At 42.7% G+C, this 16,647-nt stretch overlaps 1 protein-coding gene across 2 annotated transcripts in view; it reads left to right on the top strand.

Moving 5' to 3' along the window:
* The window catches only part of tbl2 (transducin beta like 2), an 81,529-nt gene that overhangs the window by 33,940 nt on the left and 30,942 nt on the right, over positions 1 to 16,647 (top strand). For both annotated transcript variants that reach the window (XM_034177484.1, XM_034177482.1), the window contains exons 3-4: positions 5,345 to 5,529; positions 10,140 to 10,291. In XM_034177484.1, the coding sequence (XP_034033375.1) occupies positions 5,345 to 5,529; positions 10,140 to 10,291 (337 nt within the window). The remainder of the gene's footprint in view (positions 1 to 5,344; positions 5,530 to 10,139; positions 10,292 to 16,647) is intronic.

The following is a 16,647-nucleotide window of genomic DNA, read 5'->3' as shown; positions in this document are numbered from 1 at the left end:
GTTCCCATAATGCACTGAGTGTTTCTTTCTCTTTTTGCTCTGTATGCACCACTCTGCATTTAATCATTAGTGATTGATCTCTGCTCCCCTCCACAGCATGTCTTTTTCCTGGTTCTCTCCCTCAGCCCCAACCAGTCCCAGCAGAAGACTGCCCCTCCCTGAGCCTGGTTCTGCTGGAGGTTTCTTCCTGTTAAAAGGGAGTTTTTCCTTCCCACTGTCACCAAGTGCTTGCTCACAGGGGGTCGTTTTGACCGTTGGGGTTTTTCTGTAATTATTGTATGGCTTTTGCCTTACAATATAAAGCGCCTTGGGGCAACTGTTTGTTGTGATTTGGTGCTATATAAAAAAATTGATTGATTGATTGATTAATGGTGGCCATCTTGGAATCCAATATGGCCTCCATCTCACAAAGTTGAAAATGAGTCCATTGGATTCCCTGACCCCAAAAACATGGGTAAATATTTTGGAATTGTGCTTTTATCTGCCTTAATTTGAAAGTAAATGGCAAAAATATGTTGAAAACAATGGCCATTTTTTAATCCAATATTGCAGCCACCAGGGGGGCGTTATTTTTTGGGGTCTATTTTTTTCATAATCCCTAGGTCCTATAGTATCACTGTGCCAAGTTTCATGCTTTCTTCAAAAACTGAACGATTTCTGCCTTAACCGCTCCACTAGTGATGCAGTACGTCAGGATGTTCTCGATGGTGGCTCTGTAGAACAACACCAGCAGCTTCTCCTCCAGATTGTTTCTCCTGAGCACCCTCAGGAAGTGAAGTCGCTGCTGGTCTTTCTTCACCACCACTATGGTGTTGGCAGTCCAGGAGAGGCTGTCAGAGAACTGCACTCCCAGGAACCTGATGGAGCTGACCCTTTCCACACAGTCCCCTTGGATGTAGAGCGGGGCCTGGTCAGCCCTGTTCTTCCTGAAGTCCAGGATTATTTCTTTTGTTTTTGTGGTGTTCAGCGGCAGGTTGTTAGCTGAACACCACGCTGTCAGTCGACTGACCTCATCTCTGTAGTCGGTCTCATCCCCCCTGAGATGAGCCCAATCACGGTGGTGTCATCCGCAAACTTTATGATGGTGTTTGTGGGATGGGTCGGAGAGCAGTCGTGCGTGTAAAGGGTGAACAGGAGGGGGCTCAGTACACAGCCTTGAGGGGAACTGTGCTGAGTGTGATGGTGGAGGAAAGGTGGGGGCCAAGTTTCATGGACTGTGGGCGGTTTGTGAGGAAGCCCTTGATCCACTGGCAGATGGGGGTGGAAATGCCCAGATGTGTCAGTTTCTGGACCAGGATCTCCGGGATGGTGTGGTTGAAGGCTGAGCTGAAGTCCAGGAAGAGCATCCTCACATAGCTCCCCTGGTGCTCCAGGTGGCTCAGCGCGGTGTGGAGAGCTGTGGTGATAGCGTCCTCTGTGGAGAGGTTTGCCCTGTAGGCAAACTGGTGGGGGTCCAGAGTGGGAGGCAGACAGGCTCGAATGTGCTGAGAGACCAGTCTTTTAAAGCACTTCATGACCACAGGCGTAAGTGCAACAGGTCTGTAGTCATTTATGCTCTCCACTGCTGACTTCTTTGGGACTGGAATGATGGTGGAGCATTTGAGGCAGAGTGGAATGATGGTCTGTGACAGGGACAGGTTGAAGATGCAGGTGAAAACTCCAGCACACGCTTTGAGTACCTTTCCAGGTACACCATCGGGGCCGGCCGCCTTCCAGGGGTTCACCGCCTTCAGCACACATCTCACTTCATGTTCCTGAAGTGTTAGCATGCTAGTGCTGGAGGGTGGTGGGTGTGGAGTTGCTGCTGGTCTGTCTGCTTCGAAGCGGGCTAAGAAGCGGTTCAGCTCCTTTGCCATCGAGGCGTCAGACCTGGCATTTCCTGGGTTGCTGCTTCTGTAATTGGTTATATGATTTATTTCCTGCCACATCCTTCTGGGGTCATTTACTCTTTTTCTTGTAGGCAGCCTTGGCCTCTCTGATGCCTCTTTTCAGGTTGGACCTGGCCGCGCTGTACAGGGCCCTGTCCCCTGATTTAAAGGCGGTGTTGTGGCTTTTTAATAGGGACTGGACTGGACTGTTTTTTCCAAACCAGGGCTTCTGGTTTGGAAAAACCCTGACCCATTTGTTGACGGTGACAGTGTCAACACAGTTCTTAATGTAAGAGAGTACGGTGTCTGTGTTCTCCTGCAGGTTGTGGCTGGAAAATAAATCCCATACAGTTCATGAGAAGCAGTCCTGTAGCTGGGACAGCGCTCCCTCAGGCCAGGTTTGGATCGTCTTTCGTTGTGGCTTTGTTTGCCTCAGCAGGGGGGTGTAGGTGGGGGTGAGGAACAGGCAGAGATGGTCTGATCCAGCCAGATGGGGGAGGAGAGTGACTTTGTACGCATGTTTCATGTTTGAGTAAACATGGTCCAAAGTATTTTCCCCTCTGGTGGCACACTTCATGTACTGGACGAACTTAGGGAGTCTTTAAACACGCTCAGTTGAAGTCACCAGCAACAATACAAACGCCATCCGGGTCGACCAACTGCTGTTTATTTACACAGGTGAGCAAGAGGCTAAGGGCTGTGCTAATGTTAGTATCAGGTGGGATGTAAACAGCAAACACGACTACTGTGAGCTCCCCTGGGAGATAAAAAGGTCTGTATGAGACTGCCAGCACCTCTACATCAGGAGAACAGTGAGAGTCAATGACCCTGCTGCTGCAGCACCACTCGCGGTTCACATAAACACAGAGCCCTCCACCTCTGCACTTACCCCAGTCACTGGTTCTGTCCTGCCAGTGTGCGGCCTGCTAGCTCCACTGCAACATTGGGGATCAGCGGGTGAAGCCACGTCTCTGTGATGAAAATAACGCTGCAGTTCCACACAAAGCTGTTTGTGGCCATTTGTAGCTCCAGTTCGTCCATTTTGTGGGTGATGGATCTGGCGTTTGAGAGGAAGAGGCTCGGTAATGCTGGCCTGTGAGGTTGTTTACGTAGCCTAGCATCGGAGCCGGACTGGCATCCTCGCTTCCTGTCTCTACGCCGCCTTCTCCGCCTGCTGGGCAGGCTGGTAATCCACAGAGAGCCCGGTGTTCTTGCTATGTCCTCCAGGATGTTGTGGTACTGGTGGAATTCGCTCGTAACCGACAGTTTGTACCTCAGACCGAAGTCAATAAGGTTCTGGTGGATGAAGCTGTGGGTCACTTTACAAAACTCAAAGAATATATGCGCAAAAAGTAAGAAAAACAAGCACCAAATTGGAGAACTAAAAGCTTAATAAACCTACCCTTGTCATCCTTTAATTCTGAGATATGCTCAGAATTTATTGTACTTTAAATTAGAATAGCCACTCCTCTCCTATGACCTAGTTTAAACGAGGAGGAAAATACATACTTAAAGTCCTTTCTCCTCAGTTTTTCATGTTCAGGTTTGCTCAGATGAGTTTCTTGGCATGATCTGAGCCTTCTCCTTTTTTAAAGTCGACCTGCATTGAAATAAATGCAGTTAGATCTTTGGACCAAAAATGACTCATATTTCCACATAAGATCCTTCTGAATGTAGTAAAGTAAATCTGCAAGTCCAGATCTGTCATTCAACTGAGAAATCTTAGTTTAAAAATGACAAATTTACAGCTAAAATTTAGTCCTCCGCAAAACTGTCAGCACACTCGGGACGCTGCCGAGACGCCAGAGAGAAGACTCTATCCCAGCATGCATTGGGCGCGCCAACTGTAATTTGTGGATTTACGTCAGTTTGCATCTCTTACAAAAGCACCTTTTTCTTGTCTTATACAGAAGGATCGACTTTTTTTAAAACTTCATATTGTCTTGCGGTATGTTTGGTGAGTACACATTTCTTTTATTTTTGGGGGACTTTTTCATATGCCCGTTTGATTGAGTGGTGTCGCATTGAAAATCTACTGTCTTTAGCCTCCTGTGTACCGTCGCGGGGTACGGAGGGACCCGCAAAGAATCCAAGTCATTAAAAAGATATAAACCTCTCTCAGCGGCCATGGAGCTCTGCGGCTCCGATTACCGAGACCGTGCAGCGCTGTGGATTTTTACGCAACAAGTCTGTCCTTGCGGGATGTCGGAGCGCTCCGCATCAAAACAGCGAGCATAGTCTCTGGACTTGTTGCCAAGTTGGCTGCACCTCCATTCAGTAGACAGGGAGGTGGTGCCAGAGTTTGCCACAGCTCTGCACAGCAGACATGGGGGCGGTGAGTGGCCCGCTGCGGCGCTTACCGAGCCCGCAGACTCAGTAGCAAGCGGAGGCAGTGAGAGCGAGGCGTTGGAGAAGAACGGCGCCCACCATTGATGTCGCCGCTGATCTGAGCACACAGATCTGTATCTCACATTCATTGCAGCTTACTTTGGCTGTTGAAACCATAACGTGTATAACAGTAACATTACTAACTAGATTTCTCCGCTGAATTACAAATTTGGGCTTACAGATTTACTTTTCTGCATTCATAAGGGTCTTATAAATACATATCAGCTATTTCTTTTCTGAGATCTGACTGCATTTATTTCAATCCAGGTCTACTTTAACTTTGACAAAATTGTACTCCTCTTTATGGGATTGAAAACCCCATTAACATTAAAGGAAACCATTTCTAATGGTTCTCCTGACATGTGCAATGTACAACAAAACAGAACTACTTCCCGCAGAACTACATCAAACATTAGGAATAATTATAGTAGTAATAATAAAAGAAAATGAAATGCTCCTTTCCTTACTTCCAACCTTGTGGTCCATTTAACAACCTGATCCAAGGTTGAGGGATCACCTCTACTCCCCGTTAGGGTTAGGGGACCCCCATTGCGATATTTTGCACAGTAGGGGGAGAAGCATGCAGATCCCTTCCGATCTTTGCTTGAACATTGTTTTGAAACATTTTGGTAATTTTCTCACACATTTGTTGGCAAACTGGAAATCCTCGGTCCATCTTTGCTCCTCACAGACTCACAAATCCTAAGTCACCAGTTTGAAAGAATTTCTTTTTTCTTTTTTTTTTCTTTCTCATATGATTACGAGATCTAAATTGCCCCTGCTGTTTTTTTGGGGGGGGGGGGGGGGGAGGGGGGGTTACAGGCCTGAAATGTAAGAAAGGAGGCATATGAACAAATTAAACAAAGAAAAAAAATGACCAGAAAAAAATAAAAAATAAAACCTTGTGTTCATTCTGTCTGCAGCTAAATTAAAGTGGAAGTAAATGCAAGAATCACTGCACGGATCCCAACTTTTTTTTCTGGATGTTTTTTGGGGGTGGGTGGGGGGGGGGGGGGGTGGCGCTGTGCTAGTGTTTGTTAAACCTGTCTGTGGAATGAACTTCCTCTTCTCTGCTGTGCTTGTTTCAGGGCCACAGCGGGAACGTGACGTCCCTTGATTTCAGCAGTAACGGGAAGTACCTGGCCTCCTGTGCTGACGACCGTACTGTCCGCATTTGGAGCATCAAAGACTTCATGGAGCGGGAACACAAGTGTCTCAGGGCCAACGTGGAGCTGGATCACGCTACACTAGTCCGCTTCAGCCCGGACTCGAGGTCTCCAACCCTCACTCCCACACACGTAGACCTATACCCCTGAAATACCTTTAGCTGTCCCCATTCTATCTACCCGTCTGTCTGTCTGTCTATCGTAAAATCTCAATTATTCAAAACCATTTCCACATATGGGGACTTGAACAAATCAAACAACAAATCAGGGCTGCCAGACACAGATTTGCAGAGGGGCCTTGCATTGCTCTGATGGGGCCACTTTCTTTTTTTTTAAATTTAGGCCGGATGTGTAAAGTCGAGCCCTGCGCTGGATGATTTTCTCCGTCCCTCAGCCGCCCCTACCAACCTCATTCCCACTGAATTTCACACCATTACCGTCTGTATCCACAACATGTGTCAGGGCTGTGAAAACTCCACGGATTTCATCGGGGGGGGGGCATTACTGAGTTTTTAAAATGCTTATCGCAAAGTGTTTTTTTTTTTACGACATCATGTATGTTTTATAAGTCTGCGGACACTGATCTGTGTGTTACAGATACAAATCAGTTTCCTCGGATCTGCGGAGTTTCGAGGAGGAAAAATGCCACTCAAAGCCTGGCTGTTACGACAGTTGTCGTAAAGCGGGACTGGTTGGTTGCTGCGGTGACGCTGTGTGGCTCCTGTGTGAAGCTTAGCTAAACGTAGCATGTGGACATCCCAGACTTTTAGAAGTTTTTTTTCTTTTAACTTTTTTTAAAAGAATTTTGCAGCATGTCTGTGTCACGGAGCGACATCAGACAGAGAAGATGTCGAGAAAGACGGTTTGAAAATGTCTGATAAGGACAAGAATCTGTGGAATTGTTTCTGGCTTCATCAACACACCTGAAAGATAAACAGGAAAAGTGAACTGGTAAGAATTTTTTTCTCTGGAAAATCAATCAATCAATCAACTTTTTTTTTATATAGCGCCAAATCACAACAAACAGTTGCCCCAAGGCGCTTTATATTGTAAGGCAAGAGAGGGGGGAGAGGGGGGGAGGGAGCTCTCTTTTCTCTACTTCTAAAGAAATCCAGCTTAGCTGAAAACCCATTTTTATTCTCTTTCTTGTGAATAGGTTAGATTTTTTTTATGTATTTTATTTTTACTTCTGTTTTTAATTATGTATTTGAATTTTTTATTAATTTTTAATAATTATAATTATAGAATATATATTGTGTGTGGGGGTGTGTGTTTGTGTGTGTGTGTATATATATATATATATATATATATATATATATATATATATATATATATATATATATATATATACATTATTATATTATATATTATTATATTATATATATTATTATATATGTTGAATTGTTTCATGCAAGGCGCCTTGAGACGGCTTTTGCTGTGATTTGGTGCATTATAAGCTAATTAATTTTAATTCAATTGAATGAGCTGAAATCGTGTAAAGCAGGTTTTTCTGATTATCAGATTACTGAATTGCATGTAAATGCAAGAGATTAGATTATTACATGTCATATCACATCGGATTACTAGCGTTTACCTGATTATTGTGGTCATGTGTAAACTTACAGCGCTACAGGCAGCTCAACTTGACAGAACATCTTCACCAGTAATAACAGCCCAGGGTCTGTGATCTGGCCTTTTTGGTGTTTCTTTTACATACAGGGGCTCCCCAAAGATTGCATACGAGTAATGTACCATTTTGAGGACGGAGCACATTTCCAAAATGCCACAGGGTCATTCCATGTGAAATCATCATCCATCCATCTTCTACCGCTTAGTCCAATTAAGGTTCGCAGGGGGCTGGAGCCTATCCCAGCAGTCATAGGGTGTGAGGTGGGGTACACCCAGGACAGGACGCCAGTCTGTCGCAGGGCCACAGACACACACACACACCTAAGGACAATTTAAAGACTCCAGTCCACCTAACCCATATGTCTTTGGATGCGGGATGAAACCGGAGCACCCGGAGAAAACCCACGCAAACATGGGGAGAACATGCAAAGTCCACACAGAAAGGCCACGGGAATTGAACCCACGACCTTCTCACTGTGAGGCAACAGTGCTAACCACTAAGTCACCGCGCTGGTGAAATCATCAGATTTTCTTCTTCCCAAGCCACCGACTGAGATTCTCAGCTTTTTTTTTTTTAAACAAGTACCCACATATGTCTGAACATGTGCAAAATATTTCTTCATATTATTACAAAATACATAGAGCTCTTTAAAATTGTATTTTTTTACAAGAATGGACAAACTGCCATTTTTGTGATGCTACAGAATGAAAAATTAGCTCTGTATCCCACATTTGAATTGTACTACTGTATCTGGGGTGCTGAAATAGGGTGTATTCCAAATTTGAGCTTTATATCTGCATTTTTAGCTCAGATGCCTTTAAAAATTGAACAGAAGCTCAAAATGCGTTTGCAAGTGAAAAATAGGATTGTGGGTACCCTGATTAAAAAAATAAATAAATAAATTATATCTGAAAAAAAAAAATCATGAGAGTCCAAGTCGGTGACCTGGAAGGCACCTGATAATTTCACACGGAATGACCCCACAAGAAATCACCAAAAAATGAAAGCATTTAATTCTTTCACCAAAACATCAAATCTAGGCTTGCATCTTAGATGTATCTTCTGGCAAATTGTAGCTGAACTTTCAGGTCTTCTTTTTAAGAAAATCTTCCTTTATATAACTCTGTCGTGAAGCTGTATAACTGGTGATAAAAAATATCCTCATATAAAATCAACAATAATGATAATAATAAAGAAAAACAGAGCTCTGGTATTGGAGTAGTATCAGCAGATATCCAAATTCATGTGTCCAGATCAGAAGTGAAAAAATGTGGATTGGTGCATCCCTAATAGATTTATATAGTAAAAATAGATTAAACAATTTACAAATGTCAAACGTTAGCTCGGCTGAATGATTATGCAGCTAAAGGCTAAGCTAACATAGCTGATACAGTCTAAGATTTCAATGGTGCACTAATGTTACGTTTTATTTTCAAATTATTCACTCACCTCAGACACATTTGCAGAAGCTCTGTTGCTCAAAGTGGCTGTCTGTATGTATCCAAAAGTGAAGAACTTCAGATTGAGTGTGTCTGTCTGTTCACAGTGGCTGCTGGCTATCTCTGACCGGTGTCACGGTCTGATCAGTTCACCTTAAAGATCGGCCCCCCGCCTGCAATGTGTCAGCAGCAATTCACCGATTATCCCCTTATTTCTGCGTAAAACTGCACACCAGTCATCACCTATCTCAGTGACAAATATCTGAAGCTTTTGTACAACAATCATTTCCACATAAATTCAGCATTATTTCACAATAAGATGGGGGAGTGATCATAGCACCACAGCAGCATGTCTGAGTCTGACTCTCTACACCCAAAGCCATCAAAGGGAATAATATTATTAACCATCAGATGACAAAGTAAAACCTCTTAAATCAAGACACAGCAGCTGATGTTATTGAGCAGTTCCACACTTTTGGTTATATACAAACACCCAGTTGGAGTAACGGAGCTTCTACGAATTTGTCTGAGGTGAGAGTAATTAATAGTAAAACATGACGTTACTGCACTACTGAAGTTTCATGATCGGCTAACGTTAGCTTAGCCTTTAGCTGTAGAATCACTCAGTCAAGCTGAGTGAACATTTTAAATGTTCAATCGTTTGGTTGTTTGTAAATTGCTCAATGTATTTTTATTTTTTCCAAATAAAGCTATGCTTCCTCACATACTGCAGCAGCCAGTCATTTGATACATCAAGCTCCTCTCTTATACTGTCATTTGTGTGGTGGTGAGTCCAAGATCCTTCGGTAGCACTTGTTTTTGAAGGCTGTGATGTGTTGTTCATCCAACTTGTGCAGTACCCAGGTCTTGCAGGCATAGGTGGCCGCTGGAAAGACACATTCTCTGACGATCTGTAGCTTGGTTGCTTTATCCTGCCCACGCCAAAGCTGTGTGTGTGTGTGTGTGTGTGTGTGTGTGTGTGTGTGTGTGTGTGTGTGTGTGTGTGTGTGTGTGTGTGTGTGTGTGTGTGTGTGTGTGCGCGCACACGCTCTCAACATGAATCCAACATTTTACACACTTTGACAGTTTTGTATGTTTAGAAGTCAGTGGCTAAAACTATTAAACCTATGCTGTTCCCTAACAGTGTTGTTTTATTTTTATGGTGCAAAATTACATATTTATTTTGTGTTACATTAATAACATTTCAAAGGGTAAAAACATAAAAACACCATTCTGTAAGTACAGATTTAAAATCACCGGCGGCAGTGCCACTATTTGGGAAACACTAATTCATGAGATGTTTATTAAAATAACAAAAAAAGCCCTGCTGTCCTCCTGCACACGCAAGTCAGACACCTGTTTTTTTGTTGTTTCTTTGTTTGCTTTTTTAAATAAGAGTAACTTGCTGTAAAAACAGTCATAGAAATATTGGGTGTGTAGATCTGTGTGTGCCAAGTACATTTTTGTGCTTCATTATTTTACCTTCTGCCTTTAACGTGGAGAGAAGGTTTTCTGATGAAGTTAAACCTCATATGGATGGATGGATGGATGGATGATGGATGGATATAATGCGTGTGCTTGTCAAAGGAAATAGTTTTTCACCTGTGAAGAGAGTGATGGTGATTTGAGTTCATTTCTCTGACTGCAGGGCCTTTATTGCCTGGTTGGCCAATGGGGATACAATTCGAATCTTCAAAATGGTTAAAAAGGAGGACGGCACTCTGAGCTTCATAAGTGCCGGTGAAGACTTCCCAAAGAAGCACCAGACCAGCGTCCTGAACATGGGGATCGCAGAGACAGGTACACAGCAAATTAAACATTGTAATGGTGATCTAAATTAAATCAGCATTCTGGTCCTTCTCTGAAGACAAAGTGACCACTGTGGTGTAGAATCCAGTAATTTATCTTCTCGTGGGTAGTAGTGTGAAAGGATTCCCACAGTCCAGGCAGTTGATTTGTCCTCAGCACGGCTGGCTGGTTTGACAGAAGAACCACGTTGAAGTTATTGCGGGTAACGGTGGGATTTCAGTGTTGTGGTAGAACTGTCCTGATCCGAGCCATTTAAAGGACATGTTAGTGACCGTCCCATGATCCACTGGGATTACTTGGTGTACTTCTGTGACCAGTTTCAACGTATACGGCATTCGCAGCAAACAGCTACGGTGACATCTGAAAACAAAGTACAGTAACAAATTGATTCTCTGTGTAACCCCTTCTAAGCCTGTATGTCCCATCGATGGGAAATCTCACTTTTTATTTGTGAGATACTGACAAGCCAAAATGAGGCGGCTGGTAGCGGGTTAAATCAAATGACACCTCTTTCCATATGTTGCAATACAAACAATAAACTACAGTTGATCAAAATGTTTTTTCCTCCTAAAGTGAGATGTCCTGCGCCGATGTGCAGCGGCCCAAGACTGTACGGCTGCAGACCTGCAGACTCCAGCAGCCTCAGAAAAAAGCCAGGCTTTTTTCTGAGCTGAGCTTTCTGAGCTTTTTCTTGCGGAAAAATCCACAGCACCGCACGTCTCTGCAGTCGGAGCCCCAGAGCTCCATGGACGCTGACAGAGGTTTATATATTTTTAATGACTGGGATTCTTTGCGGGTCTCGCCTCCATATCCCGCGATGGTACCGGAGTCTAAAGACAAACAGGCATATGAAAAAGTCCCCCAAAATAATTTTCAAGCACAAATAAAAGAAATGTGTACTCACCAAACGTGCCGCAAGACAATATGAAGTTTTAAAAAAGTAGATCCTTCCGTATAAGACAAGAAAAAGGTGCAGATGCAAACTGACATAAATCCACAAATTACAATTGGCGCAATGCATGCTGGGAGAGGGTCTTGTCCGTGACGTCTCGGCAGCGTCCATGATGAGAGGGACAGTTTGCGGAGGGCTAAATGTTAGCTGTAAATTTGTCATTTTCAAATGAAGATTTCTCCGTTGAATGACAGATCTGAGCTTGCAGATTTACTTTACTACATTCAGAAGGATCTCATGTGTAAATGTAAGTCATTTTTGTTCAAAAAATCTGACTGCATTTTTTTCAATGCAGGTCTCCTTTAATCTAGACTTTCTTTCATTGGGGGGGAAAAGACACTGTGGCTTTGATTGAATTTACACAAGAATATGTGGTGGTTTTACTATAAGGTATGTTATTTTTTTCCCTGATTTTCCAAATATTCTCCAATCTTTAGCTGTGGTTTTTGAAATGCTGTAACAGTCTTTTTAGTTTTCATTTACTTCATGTAGTTTAATTGTTCTGAGTTAATGCATAATTTGGTTTACAATTAAAAGAAAAATCATTCCAGGTCCTACTTCCACGTCATATTCTGTTATTTCAACATCATCATTGATGGGTCAAATAAAAGGTTGAATGTAGGATCATTTAAATATCCACTAATTTTGAGACTTTTTGTTCCAGGAGATGCTGAAAATGTATCATTAGGTACAAAATGAATTTGGTTTCTGGGATCCCACGAGGCATGAGACTCCTGGGAGTCTGCGCCCCCCACACCCCCTGCAAATTTTCCTCTGATTTCACAGTTTTCATTTCACAGCCCTGGAAATAGCAGAACATTATTTTTTATTTCTTCAAATCGATGAACTAATATTTTGCCATAAAACGCCCAAATTCCTTTCAATTCGATCACCATAAAGTGGTTTGTTTACCGGAGAAGGAGGCCGCCATTTTAGTATACAGACACCAGTTCAGTGCGCATTCTCATTGGTCGAAAAATGAGGCCTCACTCTCACTGTCTCCGATGCGCTTACTGAGTCTGCGGGCTCGGTAAGCACCGCAGCGGGCCACTCACACCGCCCCCCCTGCCTGCTGTGCGGAGCTGCGGCCAACTCCGGCAACAGATCCAGAGACTGGTCAAACATTTCTACACGAGCAGGCATGGAAACGCTTCGTTTTGATGCGGAGCGCTCCAGCAGCCTGCCAGGATAGACTTCTTGGGGAAAAATCCACAGCGCCGCAGGGTCTCGTTAACTGCAGCCGCAGAGCTCCGTGGCCATTGAGAGAGGTTTGTATCTTTTTAATGACTTGGATTCTCTGCGGGGCTCGCATCCTGCAACGGTAACACCGGAGGCAGTGTGAGCGAGGGGTGACAGTGACTCTCCACGCGGAATCGCTTTTCGCCATACTCTCTTGTGTTCCAGTTTCCTGCCTGCTTCCCGCACCAAATCTCTCAGCATCGTTCAACAAATTTTCAATCTCGTCAGTTTCTCATTGTTTATTTCCAATATTACACAAGATAAATACAGGTATGGCAATAATTTAACGCCGCTATCATTTAAACAAGTAAATTCTGTGATATTTTGGTCTTGTTGTACGATATATGTATTGCTTAGGGAGTAAAACAAAGTTTGTTACCACCAGTGGCACCATCCACCACGCATTTTAGTATGTGGCCATGTCTTTATTTGGTTGTTAAACTGTTAAATCAGCTGCCAAATTGATGGAATCTTTGATACAAGCTTAAATAGTTTCTATGTAGCGTCTTTCCATGAGAAATACATCTTGTATTGAAAAACGTGAAACAAATTACACACAGGGGAGGTAAACCCCTGTTGAAAAAGAAAATCAATAAATACATTTCTGTATAAAATTGAAAAAGAATTTCAGGTTCAGATTCTTTGAGGTGTTTGGGCTCAAACTGAGATGGATAACTTAAACAGATTTAACATTTTATTGTTGTGCATTATTGAGTGACTAATAGTAATCGAGTGGCTTCAATATTATGACATATCTCTTTACCTACTAGTCTGAAAGCAGTTATGAAGTTATTTATAACATGTTAGTTGAGAGTGATGATTTTTAATTGACTAATCTCTGAGCCCAATCAAAAACTACTAAATAAAGTTAACTAAAGTTTTCATATATTTGTAAACTGTTTTGTTGTTGTGTACATGCTCCTACAGGATGACAACATTCAAAAGCCACATGTTGTGCCAAACTGCACGAGATCACAAGAGAAATTTAACAGCTGTTTCAGGCCCAAATTTAGACCAAAGAATGCACCACAGGGCACTTAGATTCTCAAAATTTCCCTGTGGGGGGGTATACCCCCAAGACACCCCACCCCTTTAGTTTTCCAAATGCCTACAGTGTTCGGGGTAACTTTTGCTGTCTTGAGTATTATAGATGAATCACATTGGAATCGGACCGATAAGCAGAATTGATAATGGCATCTATCGATTAAAATCTTATCAATACCCATCCCTATTCAAGGCGCTTCATACAAGAAAGGTCTAACCTTACCAACCCCCAGAGCAAGCGCACACAGGAGACAGTGGTAAGAAAAAACTCCTTCTGATGAAGAAACCTCAAGCAGACCAGACTCAAAGGGGTGACCCTCTGCTTGGGCCATGATACAGACACAATAGATAATACAGGAAATTATACAGGAAATTTTGGGAGTCCATGCTGGTGTACAGAACAGGAGAGTTTCAGAAACAGATGCCACACCCATCTCTGGATGGAGCTGCACCTCAGAGAGAAAAAAACAGAATCAGCCATCAGAAAGACAACAAATACAATATAATTTGTCAGCATTAAAGGCGATCGCCGGCCACTAACCCTAAACTTCACTAAAAGACCCAGAATTTAGGTAAAGTTGAGGCTGCAGCCCGCTCTGTTTACTAATGAAATGAATTAAAAGATTAAAAAGCGTAGAAACATTCTATGGCAGTATGCTAGCCATACAAAAGGGAAAATAAGTGCGTCTTAAGTCTGGACTTGAAAGTCTTTACAGAATCTGACTGTTTTATTGATGCCGGGAGATCATTCCACAGAAGAGGGGCACGATAAGAGAAAGCTCTGTGACCCACAGACTTCTTATTCACCTTAGGGACACAAAGTAGTCCTGCACCCTGAGAACTCAAAGCCCGGGCCGGTACGTAGGGTTTAATTAGGTCAGCTAGGTAGGGAGGTGCCAGTCCATGAACAGTTTTATAGGTTAATAGCAGAACCTTAAACTTTGATCTGACTGGGACAGGAAGCCAGTGAAGAGACGCCAAAATGGGTGTAATGTGGTCGAACTTTCTGCTTCGTGTCAAAAGTCTGGCTGCAGCATTTTGAACCAATTGGAGAGCCCTAATGCTGGACTGCAGTAAACCAGAAAATAGAACATTGCAGTAGTCCAATCTAGAAGAGATAAATGCATGGATCAGGGTCTCAGCATCAGCCATAGACAGGATGGGACGAATCTTCACTATATTTTGCAGGTGGAAGAACGCAGTCCTAGTAATATTTCTAATGTGAAGGTCAAAGGACAACATACGATCAAAAATTACCCCAAGATTCCTTACTTTGTCAGTGTGATGTATGACACACGAGCCTAGGCTGAGCGTTAACTGGTCAAATTGATGCCGATGTCTCACTGGATCAAGAACCATCATTTCAGTCTTATCAGAGTTTAAAAGTAGGAAGTTTCTAGACATCCAACTTCTCACTGCTGCAAGGCAATCTGGTAAGGATTTTATATGAACGAGATTACCAGCAGTTATTGGCATATATAACTGAGTATCATCTGCATAGCAGTGAAAGCTAATCCCAAAACTGCAATATGTGCCCAAGGGGTGCTATATAAAGGGAGAAAAGCTGGGGCCTAAGATGGACCCCTGTGGAACCCCAAATTTCATGTCACTAAGGTTAGAGGTAGTGTTACTGTACAAAACACAGTGAGAACGACTGGTCAAGTATGACATCAGCCATGCAAGGGCACTCCCAGTAATCCCAAAATGATTTTCCAGCCTATCAACTAGAATATGATGATCCACTGTATCAAACACAGCACTGAGATCTAACAGCAACAGAACCGTAGTGGTGTCAGAATCCATTGTAAGCAGAAGATCATTCACCACTTTAGTGAGAGCCGTCTCTGTGGAATGATATTTTCTAAAAGCAGACTGCAGTGGCTCAAAGAGATTATTCTCAGTAAGATAGTCTACGAGCTGCCGTGAAAACACAATGACAAACAATTTAACAATAAAAATTACATAAGAGTGCACAAAAATCCCAAATTAATGAGATGATAAAACAGAAAAAAGGTCCGACTTATACAACCCCTGGCAATAATTATGGAATCACCGGCCTCGGAGGATGTTCATTCAGTTGTTTAATTTTGTAGAAAAAAAGCAGATCACAGACATGACACAAAACTAAAGTCATTTCAAATGGCAACTTTCTGGCTTTACGAAACACTATAAGAAATCAGGAAAAAAATTGTGGCGGTCAGTAACGGTTACTTTTTTAGACCAAGCAGAGGGAAAAAATATGGACTCACTCAATTATGAGGAATAAATTATGGAATCACCGTGTAAATTTTCATCCCCAAAACTAACACCTGCATCAAATCAGATCTGCTCGTTAGTTTGCATCTAAAAAGGAGTGATCACACCTTGGAGAGCTGTTGCACCAAGTGGACTGACATGAATCATGGCTCCAACATGAGAGATGTCAATTGAAACAAAGGAGAGGATTATCAAATTCTTAAGAGGGTAAATCATCACACAGTGTTGCAAAAGATGTTGGTTGTTCACAGTCAGCTGTGTCTAAACTCTGGACCAAATACAAACAACATGGGAAGGTTGTTAAAGGCAAACATACCGGTAGACCAAGGAAGACATCAAAGTGTCAAGACAGAAAACTTAAAGCAATATGTCTCAAAAATCGAAAATGCACAACAAAACAAATGAGGAACGAATGGGAGGAAACTGGAGTCAACGTCTCTGACCGAACTGTAAGAAACCACCTAAAGGAAATGGGATTTACATACAGAAAAGCTAAACGAAAGCCATCATTAACACCTAAACAGAAAAAAACAAGGTTACAATGGGCTAAGGAAAAGCAATCGTGGACTGTGGATGACCGGATGAAAGTCATATTCAGTGATGAATCTCGAATCTGCATTGGGCAAGGTGATGATGCTGGAACTTTTGTTTGGTGCCGTTCCAATGAGATTTATAAAGATGACTGCCTGAAGAGAACATGTAAATTTCCACAGTCATTGATGATATGGGGCTGCATGTCAGGTAAAGGCACTGGGGAGATGGCTGTCATTACATCATCAATAAATGCACAAGTTTATGTTGATATTTTGGACACTTTTCTTATCCCATCAATTGAAAGGATGTTTGGGGATGATGA

The sequence above is a fragment of the Thalassophryne amazonica genome, chromosome 9 (assembly GCF_902500255.1).
Source record: "Thalassophryne amazonica chromosome 9, fThaAma1.1, whole genome shotgun sequence".
NCBI classification, from domain to species: Eukaryota; Metazoa; Chordata; class Actinopteri; order Batrachoidiformes; family Batrachoididae; genus Thalassophryne; species Thalassophryne amazonica.
This window is presented reverse-complemented; position numbering and strand designations above follow the sequence as displayed.